This window comes from Ascaphus truei, chromosome 2 (assembly GCF_040206685.1).
Source record: "Ascaphus truei isolate aAscTru1 chromosome 2, aAscTru1.hap1, whole genome shotgun sequence".
In the NCBI taxonomy this organism is placed as follows: Eukaryota; Metazoa; Chordata; class Amphibia; order Anura; family Ascaphidae; genus Ascaphus; species Ascaphus truei.
Genome location: NC_134484.1, coordinates 180,955,507 through 180,980,953, shown reverse-complemented (window position 1 = coordinate 180,980,953; position 25,447 = coordinate 180,955,507). Strand labels below are relative to the sequence as shown.

Below are 25,447 nucleotides of genomic sequence, written 5' to 3'. Positions count from 1 at the left end.
TAAGGAAAATGTAAAACATAATAATAATGATAGATTTATACATGTTCTTTTTTAGAAGTTTCTGTATGTAGGATGTGCTGTGCACTGCTAGATCTTACTTTTCCTGTAGACTTTGGCTCCATAAGGAAGGTCATAATCTTTGATATCAATTCACTGTTGATGCCAGACTTTTCCAGATCAAGAACGCCACAGATATTCTTCAGATCACTCTTTTTAAACCTGGCGAGAGGAAAAAGTCTGAAATGACTCAGTTTATGCAGGTCACAAGGAAATTACTTTAAAACTAAAAGAATTGGGAGGAGAGGGGGAAAATATATATATATATATTAATTGGCATTTTTAAATAGCAATCTTCCATAGGAATGGTTTTATGCTTGCTTGAACCAGGGGGTCTCTTGAAGGTCATGGTGGTCTTCCAATATCCGAAGTCTCCCCTGGTTCCGGCGATGTAGGTTTTTAATGCCGAATTTGAGACACAACAAAAAAAAAACCCACACAAACATGGTGGCAAACTACGAACATGGCTGTCACCAATAGAAAGAAGACATTGCAGCTTTTCTTTAGGCCTAACAGCAGCCATATTGTTTCCCCAGGAGATTACCAGCCCACCACTCCTCAACCAAAGGAGAGGTGGGAAGGGGTTTCTCGGATGTTGAGGGACCACTGATGAGCTCAGGTAAATAAATTAATTAATGCTGTTTAGCCGGGATTGCTGCTGCAAATAACACATTTTCAATACAACAAATTAGCAAGAATATTAAAGAAAAACGTGTATTGACATTTGTAATAAAATTTTAGTACAGTCTTTATTGAAATGGTTTAACTTTAAGCCAACAAATCTATCCAATGCAGAAGGGGAGCAGAGAAACACCTGACCTCCCTCTTGTATAGAAATTAAATCTAACACTGTTGGCCAGTCTACCAAAACATGATCTGAATTACTAATGGCACATTACTTTTTAAGCATCTCTTCTTTCTTCTTATACTGGTCACTTCCTTTCTCAAAGGGAAACCCACTGAATTGACCGATATTCTTCTTCACTAAATTGACCTAAAGAAAAATGTGATGAATATTCTGTTTTTATCAATGCACACATACACCGATCTGGAAAAAGCCTTTCCCAAAAAAGGACAAGATCAAAACAGATTATAGAAGATATAAATCTTTGCATCATTTAAATATTTTGGTCACAGTAGAAGGATATTCAGGGGAACACTAATCAGTCAAGAAACATGAAGCCAGTCATAGGGCAGGGTGGGGGGAGGGAGGGGCAGGGTGGGGGAAGGGAGAGGTTGTGGGATGCAAAAATGACCGACATTGTCCTCCATTGTGTTTAGAAATACTAATGCCATGAGTGTGTTATAAATAAAAGGAGCCCTACAGCTAAAAAGTTACCTTTGCTTTAAACGGGAGCTGTTAAAATGATCATTACCCAGTGTCTATGGCGATACATGTAACCTCCATAAACCGAAAGCAGTGATAAAAACACAGCCATAACGAGCTGGTTAGAAATCTGTCCTTACCGTGCCCGGCCTGTTAAACAGCAGCCTGTGTAAAAACCGGAGCTCGTCACATTTCTTCTTCTTCAAGAAGTACTGGACACGCTCAATGTCGTACAGCTTCTGTCCCCTTCCTAATGAAGAGCCAACACAGACATTTATCAAGGTGGCTCAGGATTTGCACGTAACCAGTTAAAAAAAAAAAAAAAAAAAAATTTTTTTTTTTTAAAAATACAAATAATAATAATAATAATAATAATAATAATAATAATAATAATAAATATGTCAATATAGAAAAGGAAATAAAATTAGTTAAACAGAAAAAATTTTAAGAGACAAAGACGATTATAACAACAATCGTTATAGGAATTGGAAGGATAAAGTACAATCTAAAAAACCTTTCAAAATAGATCACGCTACACACAAAAAAGGAACCTGTTTTTAAACAACCATTTAAAGCTGCAGTTCAGTCTTTTTTTTTTTTCTTTAATTTTTTTTTTTTCTTCAATAGTTTCATGTGGGCAATCTCTAATTACCTAAAGAACTGTATAGCTGCCGGTCAATTCGTTCTCCGTCTATTGATCGGCAAAGTTTAGCGACATCTTTAAATATGGGGAATGTAAATCGTTGCTATAGGAACAAGCATGCTTGTTAAAATAGAATACAAGAAAATTGGTCTTTCAAAGTTGTTGTTTTTAAAACAGAAAATGCTAAAAGTATTTTTTCTTACTACATAACTGATTTATTAAAAAAAAACAAAAAAACACATGCAGGATATTGCCTGAACTGCAGCTTTAAGGGTCATATTCCTGACTAAAAAAAACAGGTAATAAAGGAAATATACATGAATTAAAAAACACAACATAAACATGAAACAAAGGGAAAAGATGTTAAAAACTATGGAGTTGGACAAACAAGTAAAGGATCTATTATAGAAGGGGCTAAAAAAACAAGAGGTTTTAACCCCGGATGATAATGAATGATCCAGATTTAATACATTTAACAAATTTGCTCGTTGAATGCTCCACTCCTTTTTTAGAGAATACAAAAAAAACTAACCAGGGACAAGATAAACTTAGTGGAAAAGGAGAACATGAAAGAGTCACTGGCGAGGAAAAGAGAATGTTCACCAAACGAGGAACAAGAGGAGGACAAAAAATCAAGAAAATTAACAGTTTAATAACTAAGCCTGAAGGAATCTTTAACTTAAGCAAAAAAATATTAAGTAATGAACAAATACAGATTCTTAATAAAGGACTATCCTTTGCTCCATCGAATAAAATGAACACCTTTAATACATATATTGATGTGGGGAAATTTGTAAGGAATCTTTCCTTAAAGAAATATTCTTTAAAACAGAAATTACATCATAGTACTGGATCTAATATAGTACCACCAACAATCACTAGTGAGATTCAACACACTCCATTTAGGAAGAAATCGCAGTTTTATCCAAGTTATTTAAAAAGGAGGATATTTAAAATCTATTTGAAAAAACTTGTACAAGAAGATTTAGACAAATTATCAAAACAAATATATTAAAAAGAATTTGAATAAAAAACAAATAATCGCAATGAATGAATTGAAAAATGACAACACTATTGTCATAAAGGCTGCAGATAAGGGAGGAGTAGTTATTTTAAATAAAGATGACTATATTGCAGAGTCCCTTAGGCTGCACGTCACTTTTTAGAATTAGAAGGCACTTTTTCACAATCACATATAGAATTTTTAATCATTTTAATTCAATTCACTATAACACACAATTTCTTTTGGTTTAACGATGAGATTTTTTTTTGCAAATTAAGGGCACGGCTATGGGTACCAGATTTGCTCCAAGCTATGCTAATCTGTTTATGGGATTATGGGAGCATTTTAACATCTGGTCCCAACATGAGTTTGGAGCAAATCTGGTGCTCTGGTCAAGATTTGTGGATGATATTTTCTTTATTTGGGAGGGTGACCACGATACACTGATTTATTTTTTAGATCACTTAAATCAAAATGATTATAATTTAAAGTTCACTTATAATCACAGTAGCACGAATATTGAGTTTCTTGACTTATTGATTTATATTCATGAAGGTCAAATATGCACTAAAACGTATTAGAAACCAGTACGTTGTTTGAACTATATCGAAGCGGATAGCAATCACCATAAGCCATGGCTTGCTAATATTCCGCAAGGTGAATTAAGAAGGGTAAAAAGAAATTGCTCTGAATATAGTGTTTAACAACAAGCAAAAATATTATTGAATACATTTGAAAAGAAAAAAAATATAATAAAATCACCTTGGATAAAGCTTTTTCTAAAGTCAATTAAATTGACAGAAAAGATCTTCTGGTTTATAATTCAAATAAGAATAAAATAGTATTAATAGTGAACATGAAATCAACACTCCTTTCATAACCCAATATAATCCTCTAGCACCAGCTATTAAAAAGGTCAAACACAAACATTGGCACTTGGTTTTAAAGGATCCTAGTCTTCAAACACATTTACCAAAAGTGACTCGTGTTTTGTTTACCAAGTCGGATACTTTAAAAAATAAATTGTCACCAAGTTGTCTAAAACCTGCATTACAAAAAACATCTAATATGACATTTTTAGATGTAAAAGGTTTTTTATAAATGTCTTCAATGTAGAGCCTGTAAACTAGATCCACATGGTCCTAAAAATGTTAAAAGTTTTATATCAAATTCTATAGGCACTACTACTTTTGACATTAAACAATTCATTTCCTGCGATTCAATAAATATAGTTTATCTTGTAAAATGTCCATGTAAAAAATAATACATAGGGCGCACAACAAGAAAACTAAAATTGCGTTTTGCTGAACATCTAACCAACATTCAGAAAGGATTTCAGCAGCATAATTTGTCTAAACATTATTCAGAAGTACATAACTGCGACCCTAAAGGTACTCTATGTATAGGTATAGATCAGCTGCCCACAAATTGGAGAGGTGGTGATAACATAAATGCTATATCTAGGTTAGAGACTAAGTGGATACATGCTGTAAAAACGCTTGTTCCATTTGGTCATAATGTTGATATTGATTTGAGAGCTTTTCTTTCATGATTATAAAAACAATAATAAACGTATTTATATGTATTCAGTTTATCTATTCCCCGAGTTTAATATTTCTGTAATTAATTGTTTGTTGAAGATCTTGCAATTTATTGAATGTATATTTCTATGTTGTATTAATTGGTTAATTTTAATTAAAATACATATATACATACACATATATATATATATATATATACACACATACACGATTAAAATGTTTGAATTAGTTGACTTGATACAAGTTTATTATAACAATTATGTTGAATATTTGGATTTTATAATGGTTCCTTAATTGTGTGTTGAATGTTTGCCATTTGGATGTGATCCCTATATGATTAGACAATGTTTGATCAATTAACCAACCAGGACTCAGTTCCTGCTATATAGGTTTCTCACACAGAGGGAAACAGATCTCTTGATAAAGTCAATTAGACGAAATGCGTAGAGTTATGTGATCAAGTTCCGATCGTCTTATTTAAAATAGATCTTCTTCATATGCCTTTTTAAAGGCGTTTGGAAAAGAGAGGATAGGATAAATCCTCACTACAGCGGTAGGACTAGGTGCTACAATCAGGGGCAACAGCTAAAGGATACACAAAGAAAAAGAATCCCTTATCATTTCGTTGTTGCCCCTGATTGTAGCACCTAGTCCTACCGCTGTAGCGAGGGTTTATCCCCCCCTCCCGCCCCCTCTTCCCTAGTATAATAATAATAATATATTTTTTAATCTTTAAAATGACCATCATCTCAGTCTAGACCCTATAATGGAGGATACTATGGTGTATGTGTTTACTTACCTTCAACCTGGACCGGCTCCTTTTTAATTAAAGTCATCTCCAGACTCAGTCTCTCCACCTTTTTCTTTTCTCTTTTCCCCTCCACGATAAGGCTCTTTTCTGCAGAAGCAAACAATTTACTATTTATTTATTTAAAGAACTACATTTTTAGCAGGTAGATAAACTATTTCTGACCAATCAGCTTCAAGAGCTGACCTTTAACTAGTTTCTATGAATCTCTGCACATTAATGATCGATACGAGCCATTTACAGGAAGGGAAATATCCCCATTAGGAACTTAGGCCTCAATAAAAGATGAATTCAAATGTTTTGGCTTACAAGGAGTAGCAGTGGTACTTTCCTCCTGTTAACCATGTATCAAATGTTTATTTAAAAAAAATAATAATAATTTTTCCTGTACACTGCAAATCTATTCACTTATAATTACAATGTCCACAAATGGCAAAGTAGCTTTATGGCCACTATTCCTCCTGAAGAGCTGAAAAAGGGTGGCCCATATTTTACACACATCAATATAATACGGAAACACAGAAAGCTGAAGTGGTCTTGGAGAAGAAATAAACACTTTGCAACAAATGTGACATTGTCCCTCATCCCGGTGAGACCAGCGTTGTGCTGGAGGCTCTTCTAAGGCCGAGTTTATACCCTGGCTATAGCGACGCTACCAGTGACGTCACTCGTCGCAATAGTTGCGCTCAGGTGTGCAATGTAGCTGGCTGCAAGAGGCAGTGACGTCAGGTAGGGGGAAGCAGAGGGGCGGAGTCAGCAAGGAGGAAGGCAGAAACGGAGAGTTCCAGCTAACACACACGGAATTCACTTTTAGTATAAATATAGAAGTGCAAATAGATAAAACATGCGTTCTAAGTCAAACTTCTTTGCATTTTGGCACTGAAATTGAGTTTTGATTTTTAATTAAAAACATCACCATCACCAATACAATTTCTGTGACAAAAGACAAAGAAGTTTCAAACTTTATTTACATGCAATTATTAGTATTTAATACATAGATAAACATAGTATAGTAATACATAGATAAAACTTTTGTACTTGCAAGCTACATTCATAATCTCACTAATTTCTCTCCAGAGTATCGTTAATATTACGATCATGGTAACATTTAGACTGCTGATTCCATATGGCATCTCTCTGGTAGATTAAACCAATGAAATGATCAATGCTGGCTCTATCCATCTTATACTATATTAGTGAAAGCACTGTATGCCTGCCTACCTGCCAGCCTGCCTGCCTGCTGGATGTCCGGTGTCCCTAGGGGAAATCTCATTGGTCCCTTGGGCCGCCCCCGCACACCTCTCATTGGCCTGAGGCGGAGTGACGGCCCAAAGGACACAAACACACACACAGGGACACACACAGGGACACACACAGGGACATACACACAGGGACATACACACAGAGACACACACACACACACACACAGGGACACACACACACACACACACACACACACACACACACACACACACACACACGGACACACAGGGACACACACACACACACACACACAGTAGGGGGGGGTGTACATTAGCAGCATGTATAACCCGGGGGGGGGGGGGGGGCTCACATACCCGCCGGAGCCTCCGCCTCCCCGAAATCAGCCTCCACACCCGCGCGCACCTCCTCCTCTCCCCGTATACTCACACACATGTACACGTACACACACGGAGACATACACACACACACACACGGAGACATACACACACACACGTACACATACACACACGTATACACACAGGTATACATACACATAATGTATACACACACACATGTATACACACACACACACGTATACACACACACACACACACACACGTGTACACACACACGTGTACACACACACACACACACACGTGTACACACACACACACACACACACACACACACACACACGTGTACACACACACACACGTGTACACACACACACACACGTGTACACACACACACACACACACACGTGTACACACACACACACACACACGTATACACACACGTATACACACACGTATACACACACGTATACACACACACACACGTATACACAAACACACACACGTATACACAAACACACACACGTAGACACAAACACACACACGTAGACACACACACACACGTACACACACACACACACACACGTACACACACACACACACACACACACACGTACACACACACACACACACACACACACACACACACACACACGTACACGTAGACACACACACATGTACACGTAGACACACACATGTACACACACACACACACACACACACACGTACACGTAGACACGTATACACACACACACACGTACACGTATACTCACACAAATGTACACGTACACACACACACATGGAGACATACACACACACATGGAGACATACACACACACACATGGAGACATACACACACACATGGAGACATACACACACACACACACACACACACATGTACACACACACACACACAGGTATACATACACATAATGTATACACACACACACGTATACACACACATGTATACACACACACACATGTATACACACACACACACACACACACACGTATACACACACACACACACACACACACGTATACACACACACACACACACACACACACACACACACACACGTACACACACACACACACACACGTGTACACACACACACACGTGTACACACACACACATGTGTACACACACACACACATGTGTACACACACACACACATGTGTACACACACACACATGTGTACACACACACACACACACATGTGTACACACACATGTGTACACACACACACACACACACACACAAACACACGTGTACACACACACACACGTGTACACACACGTGTATACACACACGTGTATACACACACACACGTATACACACACACACGTATACACAAACACACACACGTAGACACAAACACACACACACACGTACACACACGTACACACACGCACGTAGACGTAGACACACACACATGTACACGTAGACACACACACACATGTACACGTAGACACACACACACACACACACACGTACACGTACACACACACACACACACACACACACATGTACACGTAGACACGTACACACACACACACACATGTACACGTATACTCACACACATGTACACACACACACGGAGACATACACACACACATGGAGACATACACACACACACACGGAGACATACACACACACATGGAGACATACACACACACACACGGAGACATACACACACACACACACACACGGAGACATACACACACACACACGGAGACATACACACACACACACACACGGAGACATACACACACACACATGGAGACATACACACACACACACACACGTACACACACACACACACGTATACATACACATAATGTATACACACACACACGTATACACACACATGTATACACACACATGTATACACACACATGTATACACACACACACACACACACACACATGTATACACACACACACACACACACATGTATACACACACACACACACATGTATACACACACACACACACACACACACGTGTATACACACACACACACACACGTGTATACACACACACACATGTGTATACACACACACACATGTGTATACACACACACGTGTATACACACACACACGTGTATACACACACACACGTGTATACACACACACACGTGTATACACACACACATGTGTATACACACACACACACACACACACGTGTACACACACACACACACACACACACACGTGTACACACACACGTGTACACACACACACACACGTGTACACACACACGTGTACACACACACACACACACACACACGTAGACACAAACACACACACGTATACACAAACACACACACGTAGACACACACACACACGTACACACACGCACGTAGACACACGCTCGTAGACACACACACACATGTACACGTACACACACACACACACACACACACACGTACACATACACACAATGTACACGTAGACACGTACACACACACACACACACACATGTACACGTACACACACACATGGAGACACACACACACACACACATGGAGACATACACACACACACGGAGACATACACACACACACACACATGGAGACATACACACACACACACACACACACACACACGTACACACACACACACACAGGTATACATACACATAATGTACACACACACACACACGTATACACATAATGTATACACACACACACACGTATACACACACACACGTATACACACACACACATGTATACACACACACACACACATGTATACACACATGTATACACACACACACACATGTGTACACACACGTGTACACACACACACGTGTACACACACACACACGTGTACACACACACACACGTGTACACACACACACGTGTACACACACACACGTGTACACACACACATGTGTACACACACACATGTGTACACACACACACACATGTGTACACACACACATGTGTACACACACACACACACATGTATACACACACATGTGTACACACACACACATGTATACACACACATGTATACACACACACACACATGTATACACACACACACACATGTATACACACACACACACATGTATACACACACACATGTATACACACACACACGTATACACACACACACGTATACACACACACACACACACACACACACGTATACACACACACACGTATACACACACACACGTATACACACACACACGTATACACACACACACGTATACACACACAAACATGTGTACACACACACAAATGTACACACACACACACACACACACATACAATGTATACACACAAACATGTATACACACACACAAACGTGTATACACACATGTGTATACACACACACACACACACGTATACACACACACAATATATACATACACACAATGTATACACACACACACGTGTATACACACACGTGTATACACACACACACACACACACACACGTGTATACACACACACACACACACACACACACACACACGTGTATACACATACACACACACGTGTATACACATACACACACACGTGTATACACATACACACACACGTGTATACACATACACACACACGTGTATACACACACATGTATACACACACACACCCCAGCACCACCACATCAGCACACCGGTATCCCATGCCCCCCCCCAGCACACTGGCATTCTCGGCTCCCCACCATTCCCAGCCCCCATCAACACCATCAGCACCCACACATCGCCACCTTTGCACCTCCCCCATCGGCACACCCACATCCGCACCCCCACATCAGCACCAAACCCTCCCAAATCAGCACACCAATACAATCACCATCAGTACAGCCACAGCAGCACTACCACCGCACATGGGCCGCGTGGACCACTCCCCACCCAAATGCCACACCCACACCACAAACATCCCGGGCAACGCCGGGGCTCTCAGCTAGTTATTGATATATTGCAGAGAGATCAAGGATCAACTCTCTGTCACAGTACAGCTAGCACACAAAACCACGTTTCAGTCACTAGGTGCCGGCATGTAATGTTTTCTTCACTCTGCAGTCTGTGATTGGGTACAATAATATGCAGTGTGATTGGCTTGCTGCATGTCACGTGGCTTCTGTAGCTGCAAATATCAAAATCTTTCTGCTACAGAGATTTTGGTAACATTGTAACTGCTCGTCGCCTTCGCTCCGACTATAGGCAGTCGCTACAGACTACATCGGGTTGCTATAAACTCAGCCTTACAGTGAATGGGTTAATAAAGGGGTTCTCAACTCCAGTCTACAAGATTTCCCTCCCTCCCCCTCAACAGGTCAGGTTTTCAGGATATCCCTGCTTCAGCACAAGTTGCTCCATCAGTGGCTGCAACTGGGGATAGTTGCTTAGATTATACTAAGGATTACTGGTCTCAATAAAGGTCTTAAATGAAGGACAAATAGAGAAAGCCCTCATTGAGAACAGAAGGTGTTTAGTATGTAATTCATATACCCACCGGCATTCCCGCTGTAACAGTAGCCTATCCAGTCTCCCTTGGCCAGTGGGGTATCAAGATGGTTCCTGATGGAACCAATATGCTCCAGAACATGGCGTCTAATTTGGCGCCGTGTCTTCCCAACATATTTAATACCACACACGCAGGTGACCAAATAAATGACCCCTGCGGTTTGGCAGTTGATAAAATGCCTGATGGTATACTCCTTTGTGTTGTTCCTATTGGAGAAAGTTTTTGTTGGGCGCATATAGTTGCATGCCTTGCAACGGTCACATTTGTAACTTCCTAAAGGTTTGGGAGGAAGCCATGTGGTAGGTGTGCTCAGGTGGCTTTGGACTAAATTATCCTTTGGATAGTGATGGTTTAGTTGGTAGGACCCGTTTCAGGTCATCGTCCGCTAGCAATAGATGCCAGCAATCTTGTTAATCTGATGCCACTTTTGGTTGCAAGTATAAATCGAATAACCTTCGGTCCATTGTGGATAGGTCTTTTGTTTGCCAGTTAATCTTGGCGAGGTGTAGTTTTCGCTCGCTTAAAAGCCTTTTTGATACACGATCTACTGTAGCCACGTTCAATAAACCGCACAGATATTGCGGCGGCTTCCTGTTGAAACTCACCCTCCATATAGCAGTTCCGTCTAATTCTAAGGAACTGTCCAACCGGGATATTACGTATCAGGTGTAACAGATGGTGTCTGCCTGCAGGATACTGTTAGTTGCCGTCTTTATGTGGTAAATTGTGGTTTGAAGAACACCATCCACATCTCTGCAAATGGTTGAATCGAAGATATTGAGCGATTTGGAACTAATCTCATGAGCTAGTTTGAGGTTCAGTATGTTTGTATTAAGAGCCCTAATAACCCCCAAAAGTGTGTCAATGGGGTACTTCCAGAGGACAAAAATATCGTCAATATAGCGACTCCATAGCTTGACATATTGTGTATATTCGGCCATGGATTCGTCAAAGACGACAGTCTCCTCCCACGACCCAAGGTATAAATTTGCGTATTTGCACATGTAGTGCCCATCGCGGTACCTTGGGTTTGGTGGAATATGGAATTCTCAAACAGGAAATAGTTCTTCGTTAATACGAAGTCCAATAGTTTGACCACAAAGTTATGTTGGTGGTATTGATTACCTTTACTGGAGAGAACGTGAGAGACTGCATGAAGTCCTGCTTGATGAGGTATAGAAGTATATAGTGCCTCAAGGTCTAACCAAACTAATAAAGTTTCAGTATCTGTAGAAATACCCTCTAGCCTCCTAAGAGTGTCCTTAGTATCTTGTAGGTACGAAGGTAATGAAGAGATACATCATTGTAGATATACTGCACCATTGAGTCTCTCCTGTTTATTCCCCGATCAGCACGGGATATCAGCACACAAACCTTTGAGGAGGAATACCATTTTGCTCCCATCAGAGAGGTGGATCTCTGATATGCCTACATACCACCTAAAATCTGTGAGTTGGATTAACACATTCTTACAGCTAGAAGATCACTTTTATATTACTGGCTACACCATTATTTGTATTTTTCTATTCCACATATAAAAACCACAAGGTTTTCTATGCGCTCCCCTTAAATGCAAGACAAGGGTCGAAATAACCAAGCTGAGAATGATCGGTGAGAAAAAGTAGTAAGTGAAATGAAGGCTAATGTACACATGTATATGATGCTTTTACACAAGTGATTGTGACAGGGACCGAAACCCAGGAATGTGACCTTCCCAAGTTGGAAATAATGCTTGCAGAATATCCGAAACCACTCCAAGGAGCTAAATAGTTATAATACCGAGTATAGTCCACAATGGCATGGATAGGCAGACAATATATTTTAGAGTGCACTGCTGCAAGGGTCTACAAAGCAACATAGCGCCTGGCCACGGAGGCCCCTATAGAAAGCCACAACATCAACTACCAATAACGTTACTTTCTTTGGGTCACTGGAGTGAGGCCATTTTGTCTCCACCGGGCAAGTATTCTTGGTTATTAAGACTAAAATCCTCAGGAATTCCTGGTTCAACTTCAGACAATAATAAAAGAAACAGGCAGCATGGACTGCTGCTCTAAAAGGTGCAATCAACTTTCTGCTATATAGAGGATAAATTAAACCAGCTTTGCCACCTATTCATCAAATCAGTAGAAGTATAACTGCCTTTGAAATCATGTCACAGCTGAAAGAGTAAGGGCACTGCAACTGCCACTAAATGTATACCTTTTTTGTCATCATCATCTTCATCTTCCTCCTCCTCTTCATTTTCCTCTTCCTCACTTCCATTTGCAGCATCTTCAGTTTGTTTCTCGTCTTTGGTTTGCTCCACTGCGTCAGATTCCTCTTTATCCAGAGTAACTTTGTCTGATCCAACGGCAGAAGACATGTTTCCTAGCTGCACAAAAAACACATGGGGATTAGCTGCCTTTATGTAGATAAATATATGTTTCAAACAGTATACTTGTGTCTTGGATAATCATAGGGAGATGCCAGTGGGACTCCGAAGAATGCAACCAGTTATCTTATGCTACTCACGGAAGGAACAGAACAATGAAAAAAGCAGGTGACAAAAAGGGACAAAGTCCTCCTAAATGCGTCTTCAGCCACGTTCATATTATAATGTTGCTTAGCTCCCGACCATTACTGGGCAGCCATTTTAAATCAGTCACTGGAACCATATATCTTTATCCAATTTGGTATGGAAATTGACAGCTTCCAAACAAGACAAAAAACTGGAACCTGCAGAATCAAAGTGTACACCACCCCCACCCCCCCAAAAAAAATAAAAACCAGTTTTGAGGCAGTAATTTATATTACAGGAGTTCACAGGAAATGTGTGTATACCAAACATACTGTACGTAGTGTGTACACTACTCAAGACACAAAATAGGCTTCCCTTAGAAAAAATAAAAATAAATGGTATTTCGCAGTTATACTGTAATATTAATAAACAGTTCACTGATCATCTGCTGCTTACTATCTCAACTAACTTTACTAAGGAATTGGGCAGCAAAAGTTGAGGATATTATGTAATGTAATATTTGTGGACTGGAAGTTCTCATTATGGAAACATTATTTGCTGCCAGCACTAGTAAAAATAGGGACAAACAAAACATGCAGAAGGTCAGCAACAATAAGACATGCCGGTGCTCCTAGAAGTAGGGGAAAGTCCTGAAAATGCCAGAAAGCCATGCAGGAGTACAAGTACTGTACAGAACAAACACTACAAATATATATCAAAAGAAAAAGTACGGTGTTACAGACAGCACTCCCAAATAAAGATTAAAGTATATAATGTCTGGTGCACGGGAAAAGCAGAAGGGACCCTTAACCCTCCCAAAACTATAAAGCAACAAAGGTAAAGTCCCCAGCACTCAATGTGAATAAAACGAAAAACACTGGAATATGTCAACATATATAAATAGTATTGAATTTAAATACACAATATAGGATATACAATAGAAGAGATGCTATCACTATCCTATGGAAAAGCTATGTATACACAATCCAAAAAGCTTCATCACGTTTACTCCATCTTTGGCCATTGTTAGGTAATTTATTCTCACTACCTTATTTCCTCTCGTTTCCCCCCCTCCCCCCCCCCATCATGCCACTTTTTGGATTGTGTATACATAGATTTTCCCTAGGACAGTGATAGCATCCCTTCTGTTGTATATCCTATATTGTGTATTTATTTTCAATACAATTGATATATTTTGGCATATTCCAGTGTTTTTTGTTTTATTCACATTGAGTGCTGGGGACTTTACCTCTGTCACTTCATAACATTAAAAGGCTCCGACATTAAACTAAAACCACTCTGATTCCCCTCCCCATATACAATACACAAGAGGTTTAAAAAAACTAAAAAAAACACCCTGAAACCTGTATCGTGGTAAGCAAATGTTACTCATTTAGAACACATCCACAGTGTGAACGAAACCCACTGAAAAATGTCTTCAATGACTACTGAGCTGTTTGATTGGATTTGACATCACTTCACATGCCAGAGGACCATAGAAAGGGGAAAGGAAATGAAGCAGGTTTCATAAGTCTGCTGTAGAAACGGGGTTTCCGCTTTCACAAACCCTTCTGATTCACTTTCTCCTTGTGCTGCTTGAACGGGGCAATCCCTCCTATGGCCAAAGTAATTTATGCCAGTGGCATGTTTAATTGGGTTACATACCAGTATTGGCAATTTACTTTTTTTTTTTTTTTTTAAACCAAAATCTGACATATTCAAGTATTTAAGAGCAGGAAGTGGCGCTCAACAATGGTAAGTAATAATATATTTGACTTATTCCAAAATACTTCAAGTGATTCAAATGATCAAACTGATAAGTGAAATACACACTGATAGTTTGTTAATACACTTGTGCATAAAATACATATAGTGTTGAAAAAACGAGTGATAACAATAAATTCAATGCAATATACTCATCCACTCAGAACCCTGGAACAGGATATGTTTCAAATATCCTCCACAGTTGACATCCAAAAATGTTTGGGGAGCGGGGGATGTATCACCAAAGGAGAGACGAGAACTGACATAGAACAGTACTGCAGAACAATTTTGGCACCAGGATAGTGCAGATGGTACTAATATATATATATATATATATATATATATATATATATATATATATATATATATATATATATATATATATATATATATATATATATATATATATATATATATATATATATATATATATATATATACAGTGTTCGACAAACCTATACATTTGCTCGCCCCGGGCGAGTGGATTTAACCCCCGGGCGAGTAAATATTGGCCCAAGCAGCACACGTTTGGTACTAGGTGGCGAGTAGATTTTTTTTTTGTGTGGCGAGTAGATTTTTTTGGTGATTTGTCAACCACTGTATATATATATATATATATATATATCACAGAAAAAAGACCCCCTGCAATCAAGGCTTACATCAGGGTAGTCTGGAGACTTGGAGTGGGTGACAGCGTGACTCACCCATCTACCGGGAGCTACTTCTAATTGTACAATGTTTTAAACAGACTACCCTGATGTAAGCCTTGATTGCAGGGGGTCTTTTTTCTGTGATAAATATATATTTTTAACAGTACCATCTGCACTATCCTGGTCTTTCTTCTTTCCCTGGGTCCTGCTGAACTGAGTGCACATCCACCCACGTTTGCCAAAGTTTGAGATTCATCAAAATCCACCATCGGATACAAACCGTGGACTGATTGGATACTACAAATCTACGGATTCAGCGATCAGTTGGCGAATGCGTAAGAATCCTCCACTGTATTGCTGAATCCGCAGATTAGATTCTACAAATCCGCCCACGAAGTAAAGAATCTACAGTGTATTGGTAATAATAATAATTTTTAAAAATCGCCCTTTTTGAGATTGATCTGCCGTAATCCTCTGACCAAAAGAACCAGCCGCTGCAGATCCAAAACCTCCCCCCAAAAATGTGTCCATCTCTAGTGTTGGGGACCTCACGCTGTATTTATTCCAGGCCGGTGAATAACAGGAAATGTTGTTTACAAACATTAGTCCTCAGTTTGACATGGAACTTAGACTACGTACATTTTTCTTTCATTTAACTTCTTCTAAACCCAAACAGACCTTTTATACAAAGTTTCTGGAAATCTCCCCTTGGATTCATAGGGGAAATTTAGCAACATGGTGTTTCCAACCCAGTTTATATAATCTATGAGCAGTTTAAAAAAATAATAATAATAATAAAAAAAAAAAGCACAACACAGCACACACACTGGTGACAGGGATTTGTTCTACAATCATTCCTTCCTACATCAGTCCCAGGAGCACTGACAGCTCCCATGGCAGTTTAAGGCGGGAGTTCTGAAGGCATCTTTTAGCTGCACCTGATACCAAAACACACAGCATGACCAGCATGCACACAGCTTGCCAAAGCAAATGCCTGGTGACAAGCGTGCACACCCAAGTCTCATCCTTTACACAAAGTCCCCATTTCTCTCTGCATAGAAGATCAACGCAAAGCCGCAAGCACCAAAAGCCCATGTCATCACTATTAACCCTTTCTTAAGCCATTCTGCAACAACAACAACAACAAACCACAACACTAATTATTTCTAACATTTAACTTCAGGACGGCAACACCCACCACAAATTGGTATTTATTTTAATTTGAAATAAAGAGTTGGAAGGCATGGGGTTTCAGACCTCTAAATAAACAGTTCAGCTCTGCAGGGCCCCCGGTTTCTTTGTGTAACTAGTATCTATAATAGTTATACAACGCATGCATTTTACATAGTGTCTGTTGTATATTCTTTCTCCACATACATGCATGCATGGTGTATATCAATACATGTTTTATGAATATGTATTTATAAAGCGCCATCATATTCTCCAGTGCCTTTCAGATGGGGGGGGAGGGGGAGGAGGCAGAATGACACAAGTTACATAACCAAATGACATCCCCCCCCCCCCCCCAAAAAAAAAAAGAACGAAAGCAAAGCGCAAGGTTACAATCTAGCAGGGCTCTCAAAGTCGGTACTCAAGAGCCACCCACAGGCCAGCTTTGATGGATATCCCTGCTTCAGCACAGGTGGTGCTGAAGCAGGGATATCCATAAAAGCTGGCCTGTTGGTGGCCCCGGAGGACGGAGTTTGAGAGCCCCCTGAATGAATGCGTATGTTTTGCACCCAGTGAAGCTCTGCACATTGTTCCCGGCTCTGCACACTGTTCCCGGCTCTGCACTGCGCGCGCGCGCTCTGCTTCCACTCACCTTGTGCTGGTGCGGCCCCGTTACCCAGTATCGTGCAGAGAGGGGCGATGGCGCAGCAGCAGCAGCGGAGGGAGAGGGGCGGCCTGACACACACCGGGGGGCGGGGAGGAGCAATGGACGGGGGGGTGGCCGGCTGATAGGATGCCCGGGCTTATTTCCCGAGCGATACGATGAGGGAGAGGGCAAGCTGATCCGTCCTGTGTGTTTTTTTATTTAAAATGGCGGTTCTGGAGGAAAGCGGGAAAACGACGACCAACCACAAGGGTAGAGGAGGATCAAGGACCGGGGAGAGGAGGGGCTGGGACCGGGAGGGAGGGGGCAGTGGTGCCCAGTAGGAGGTGACAGGGACAGCCCTGAAATATGTAGCAGCAGTGCGATACTGTATACAGTATATATATTTGCAATGTAAAATGTTGTTTTATTAAATGCATAGACATTTTCCTGAGATCCATGAGTGAAGTTGTGTTTTATTCAGGAATAAATTACATATATATTGCAACTGTACATACATAACAGGGTAGTGCAGGTTTGCTGAAGTGAATCAGCAGCTTTCCTGTCAGAGAGGCGTCTCATGTCAGGAGTCACCATTTGGGAATGACACACTGGTTCAGGTAACCGGTTACCTCACACTCACATATTTTAATGAATGTGTCACTTTTTTAAAGGTTACTTGAAAATAAGGGGGGGGGGGGTGTGTGTGTGTGTGTGTGTGTGTGTGTGTGTGTGTGTGTGTGTGTGTGTGTGTGTGTTTTTTTATATAGAGAGAGAGAGCAAATGGAAATATTACTGTATGCTAATTAGACAGGTCTGCAACCCTGCCATTATCACCAAGCGCTTCCACTACAGAAAGGGATTCTGGGAAATGACATGCAAATGAGCACACAGTGCCACCTTTTGCTTCAAAACCATATAACATGGTCCCCTGTAAGCTTATGCTTGCTGCATTTCACAGCTTTTGAGCACAGCCTGGGTTAAGATGCATAGCCAGTAAACCCACCCACAGACAGCCGTTTCGATTGTAATGGGTTTCATCAATATGGGGTTGGTTATATTGGCTTTGCAAAATGAAGACTAGGATAGGTTTCACCACACTTAGTTAAGTTATGGTGGGTAAAAAAAAAGTGACAAAAACCCTCCACAGTAAAAACCGGGACAAGTCTCACGCATGCGCGGTCGGCACTTGCCGGCTGCTCATGCGTGATCTGCCCTTGCCGGCTGCTCATGCGTGATCTGCCCTTGCCGGCTGCTCATGCGCGATCGGCACTTGCCGGTTGCTTGTGCCAATGCGCGATGGGCACTTGCCGATAAAAACCGGGACATCTGGTCACCCTGCTTCAAGAACAACTCTACAAGAAACAGAGGTTCAGATTGGCCTTTTTTTTACACATTTTTCAAAATAGAATATTTTTTGTCACTGTTTTATGCCACAATTGTGGTGAACGACTTTTTTTTCACATACACAGGTGCTTTCCTTTGCACGCAAGGTATACCTTTTCTGTGACTGTTTTTCAATCTCTCTGGGTGAGAGGTAATACCTTGGCTGCAGGGAACGTTTCAAGTTTAATATTTAGAATTTATTATTAGATAGCATTGTGTACTTATTTAGATTAGGTTGCACTGTTCTTTTTCTTTTTATTCATATCTCCTGGATATGAAAAATCATCTTGATTAAAATGAATTTCCTACCCAGGATTATGTATTTATTCCAAACTCTGCCAATCCCGGTCCCTTCTCATGTCATAAATCGCTGGAGAGCCCTCCGGGTCAGCCCATCGTCTCCAGCATTGGATCTTTGGGAGAGATGGTTTATCTCGATACGTGGACTCTTTCCTTCATCCGTTGGTTTGTTCGTTACCATCATATATTAGAGATTCAGCAGACTTGATCAAAGCTTTAAAAGATGTCCATTGGTCTAAGACATATCTGTGGGCAACCATGGATGTTTCATCTCTTTATAGCATTGTTGATCATGCTCAGGGGGTGGCTGCTGTCCAACATTATTTACACAACAGTAACATTTCTAGAGCTCAACAAACTTTCTTTGTTGGACTCAATTATTTTTCTATTAACACACAATTATTTTATGTTTGACACTCAATTTTATTTTCAATCACGGGGTACAGCAGTGGGGGCATCATTTGCCCCATCTTATGCAAATTTGTTTATGGGAAAGCACACACATTTATGGTGGCGGTAATTTATTTCGTAAGCACATTATATTTTATAAAAGATATATTGACCTCATTCCCATTTGGGATGGGGATCATATTACTTTGGAGAATTTTATAGGTTCACTTAATAATAATGTATTTAATTTAAAATTCACTTATGAATATCACTACAATCTTATTAATTATCTTGATTTACACTTATATGTTGATTTTTCATTCATCATCCAGACGGATGTGTTTAGAAAGACCAACTCGAGAAATACTTATTTAAGAACAGACAGCAGTCATCCCCGCTCATTAATTAATGGAATACGGAATGGAAAATTCCTAAGGTTGAGGAGGTTATGCTCCAATGACGAGACATTCATGATTCGTTCAAAAGAATTGATGGACAGATTTAAGGGAAGAGGTTACCATCAGTCTATAATACAAAAAGCGTTTGATCAAGCTCTGCGTTTAGATCGGAATGATTTAATATCTAAATGTGGAAGAACGAAAAAAACTGAAAATGAAAAATACTAATAAAAATAGGCCAACAACACTATTTTTTTTACTAAATTTAGTAACCAGGCCCAGGAGATAAAAAACATCATTAATCACCATTGGGGAGTTTTAGGCCTTGATACAGAACGCCACCTATTCATTAAAGATGGGTCAAAGGTTGTTTTTACAAAAGCTAACACTTTAGCAACTCGGTTATTACCAAGCCTATCCACCTCAGACACACCAACAGTTACTCATATAAAAGCCACGACTGTTTTTTTTTAGGTGTGGTTCCTGCAAAATTTGTGAATATGCTTGTCCTACTAAATTGATGAAGGTAAAAAAGATGAAAAATTCTTATGCGATTAGAACCTTCATCAATTGTAACAGTACGTTGTGTACTACATCTGGTGTAGTTGTTCTAGGAATCTAGGGGTTATGTGGGTAGAACCATCAGACCCCTGAAACAATGTATGTTGGAGCATGTCCGCTTGATAAAAAAACAAAGATTTAAAACATCCTGTCTCTAGACATTTTACTCAATGTACCCGGGGAGGGTTAAAAAAAACTTTCATTTCATGGCTATAGAGCATATCCAGGCATCTGTCAGGGGAGGAGATAGGTTAAATCTCCTCAACAAGCGACAGAGATGTTTTGGATATTCTCTCTAGATACCCTCAGTCCCTCTGGGATAAATGTCGATTGGGAACTCCAACATTTCCTACATTGATTTTATGTCATTCAATAACAAACTATAACATGTAATAAGTTTGGAGGCAGTATGCTACAGCAGGAATTTTATATCAATTCCTGTGTCCTCTTCCTTCAGTCTACAATGTTTCCCGAAGGCAGCTGCACCGCCTCACAAATCCATTCTCCTTCTCATGTCTTGAAAGACCTCCAGACCTCCCACTTTATTTGGTGAAAAAACACCACAGGGGTAAGCAGTTCTGCAAAGACACAATCAACTGGGTGGGTTGGCGGTTCCTAACCTCTCCTCTTATGCTGCATCCCAACTCTCCCAACTACTGCTCTGGAACTCTGACAGGGGTGCCAGGGGCTTGGTGGAGATTGAACACCAGAATTGCCGAGATCAACACCCTACTACGGCTCCCCAGATCAAACAGACCACTGAATATCCTTAACCACCCGGTTATTAAACAATCACTCCGGCTGTGGGGGCCACATTTAAATATTACATGACTACACCAGGCTCGGGCATGACCCCTTTGTTTTGTAACTCGGCCTTCTTCCGAGGCATGCAGGCCGAGGCCTTATGGTCTGGAAGTTGGCGGGTATCGTTAGAACAAATGGATTTATTTTACAGAGATAGTCTGCTCCCATTCGCTGAATTGGTTGAGAAATTTCCGCTTGCCAACAGGGAACTTTTCAGTTATCTGCAGATTAAACATTTTGTAACCTAGGATTTAGGACATTTGGATATTTTGTAATAGGGCGATAGGATTAGGACTTCTCTATCCATATTTTACCGTCCTATATGAACTGTGTGTACCAACATACGGTGCTCGCAGTGAATGCACAATAGACAGTAATCTGTTACAGACATTTTGGATAACCTAACTTTATTGATATGTGCATTGTAATACTAGAATAGCAAGGTCTAATTTAGACCCATTATTACTCCTTGAAATATATTGTTATACTAAGGAGCTATGGACAGCAAAATAGTATGGGGTTGCGAATATTAATCTGCCATATGTGAATATCCAACCAGTGGATTGTTCGATGCTAGCCTCGACATAGACGCTTTAGCTACTCCCACATATATATTATATGCATTTTGAATAGTTAGCGACCCTCTCGCCAAATTTGTATATTTTATTATTGTTTTGTTTCACTATATATATATATCTTTATATATATATACAGTGGTTGACAAATCACCAAAAAATCTACTCGCCACACAAAAAAATCTACTCGCCACCTAGTACCAAACGTATGCTGCTTGGGCCAATAGGAGCTCGCCACGATGTTAAATCCACTCGCCCGGGGCGAGCAAATGTATAGGTTTGTCGAACACTGTATATATATATATATATATATATATATATATATATATATATATATATACATGTAGAGATATCAGTACCGTGTTAGCCGAGCTTCAATAATCCTGACTACCTGCGGGAAGCACACAGGCAACGCTCTGATTCAAAGTATTACACCCAACTGCAGGAGGATCCAACTAAAAAACACATGAGAGAACTCAACAGGATCATTAAAACACTCCCAAACAAGAGAACAAATTCTGGACCTGATACCAGCTAACCCAAAACCTGACACATTCTACATGCTCCCTAAAATTCACAAAGAGGGTAACCCTGGGCACCCTATTATCTCTGGATCTGGCACACTTACCGAGAATATTTCTGGCTGGGTGGAGGGCATTCTAAAACCACTTTTCAGGAACACACCCAGCTATATCCAGGATACCACAGACCTGCTAAACAAACTGAATGCCATTGGCCCCCTCCCAACAGGAACACTACTAGCAACTATGGATGTAGAGTTACTTTATACAAACATCCCCCACAAGGATAGGATTTCAGCCTGCAGATACTTTCTGGGACCGCAGGAGCCACTCACAGAGACAGTGACTAAATGCATCGAATTTATTCTGACCCATAACTACTTCACATTTGGAAATGACACATACCTCCAGACAACCGGGACCGCTATGGGTACTCGGAGGGCGCCACAGTATGCCAATCTGTTCTGTGGAAAACTGGAAAGTGACTTTCTTTCCACCTGTCACTTGAAATCCCTTACATACCTTCGCTACATCAATGACATCCTCCTGATTTGGACCTCTGGCGAACAGGATCTCCTACAGTTCTAAGACAACTTCAATACGTCCCACCCGACCATCAACCTCAAACTCACCCATTCCCCGGATGAAGTACATTTCCTAGACACCACCATTACTATAAAGAACAACCAACTACAGACTTCTGTATACCGCAAACCTACAGACAGAGCCAGCTATTTGAGGGACAAAAGCTTCCACCCGACACACACCAAACATGCAACCATCTACAGTCAAACAGAAAAGATTCCTGATGGTGCAGTACTGTGATATATTTGTGAATAAATATTCAAGGTGCAGTGTGCTACTCACCGGAAGTGGGTGACACGCACCAGTGACCCGCACGCCGAGGCGGAGGGGAGACTGAGACAGTTTCATTACACTGAGATCCGATCTGTGTGATCTAAACGCTTGTATTCTTTTAACACATTGTGAGTGCATTGTATTATCACTTACCTTTTAATAGAATTTTATACAGTCTGCACTATGTCCGTTTCTATGTTATTTACCTAAGGTCCTCAGCACTTTACAATTCACTCAGACCCACCTGGTCTACGATCAGACGGGCTGTCCCTCAAAGATACCTTTATGGGAATATCACTCACCATACACTTGTGAGTACCTAGCACACTGCACCTTGAATATTTATTCACAAATATATCACAGTACTGCACCATCAGGAATCTTTTCTGTTTTACATGGTTTTGCGCTTCCCGATGATCTTCACCCCTTCCACGTCCACGGGATCGAGAGAACGACCCCCCACTGGGTTAAGCAGCATCCATATGTGTTTGTATTAGTATCACTTCATTTATATACACTTGTTTATACATAGATATTATTTTTGAGCGCCACTTTTGATAATTAATTTTTCCATCTACAGTCAAGCCATACGATACAACCAGATATGCTCCGACACAGCAGACAGAGACCAGCGGATTAAAGCCTTGAGATCAGATTTTATAAACCGTGGATATAACCACATAATTGTAGACCAGCAAATTCACAAAGCCACCAGAATACCAAGAAGTGATCTCCTTGAATACAAACAGAAGGAGACAACCGACAGGGTACCTTTGGTGGTCACATATAACCCACACCTAGGAGCCCTACGCAAGATCGCCAGGAAACTACAACCCATCCTCCAGGAAGATACAAGACTGGAACAGGTCTTCCCTGAAGCACCCTTATTATCATACAGACAACCCCATAATCTCAAGAATATTATGGTGAGGAGTAAAGTATTCAGCAGTACAACTGAATGCGGAACGAAACTGTCAGGAATCGGCGTTCTCCTCGCTTCCCACACAGAGCACTCCCTCTCCGCAGGGAGCCCCTGGACACACAAAACAATCCTGCCTTACCGGCCTCCACGGCTCCTCGCCCCTGCCGCCGTCGCGGGATCACTCCCCTCGGCGATTCCTCTGCTCAGCGCCGGGCGCGCCCACGCCCTCCTGCACGCACACCTACACGCACGCCTCAGACGTTATGTGCATGCATTCCCAGCTTACAGAGCACACGCCTAACAGAGCACTTTTAACTACTGCTCCTGCAGTGAGGCGTCGCCCCCAAGCATCACACAGTTCCATGCAAATCAATGATTACACTCAGCTGGGCTGTAACACCTCCCTCCTATCAGGGAGGACTCCTTGCAGTTCTCCAGGCCTGTCCCCTTTTCCCATTGGCCTGCCCAGCTTTATTATGCCTGTGCTTCCCATCACTCGTCGCTCGACATAGTTCTGTATGGAAGCATTTGACAACTCTCTCAGTGACTCCTCAGTTATTGACGCGGATTGGATGACTACC

The 25,447-nt window shown here is 40.7% G+C and overlaps 1 protein-coding gene across 2 annotated transcripts in view; it reads right to left on the bottom strand.

The window, feature by feature from the left end:
- The window catches only part of DEK (DEK proto-oncogene), a 52,646-nt gene that overhangs the window by 8,725 nt on the left and 18,474 nt on the right, over positions 1-25,447 (bottom strand). Inside the window, exons 1-6 of one of the 2 annotated variants that reach the window (XM_075585616.1) lie at positions 18,161-18,419; positions 13,627-13,798; positions 5,371-5,469; positions 1,525-1,634; positions 957-1,051; positions 99-219 (exon numbers count right to left, since the gene is read on the bottom strand). In XM_075585616.1, coding sequence (XP_075441731.1) covers positions 99-219; positions 957-1,051; positions 1,525-1,634; positions 5,371-5,469; positions 13,627-13,789 — 588 coding nt within the window. In that variant the 5' untranslated portion in view covers positions 13,790-13,798; positions 18,161-18,419. Of the gene's footprint in view, positions 1-98; positions 220-956; positions 1,052-1,524; positions 1,635-5,370; positions 5,470-13,626; positions 13,799-18,160; positions 18,420-25,447 lie in introns of those variants that run through there. The other variant, XM_075585615.1, reaches the window with a different exon arrangement.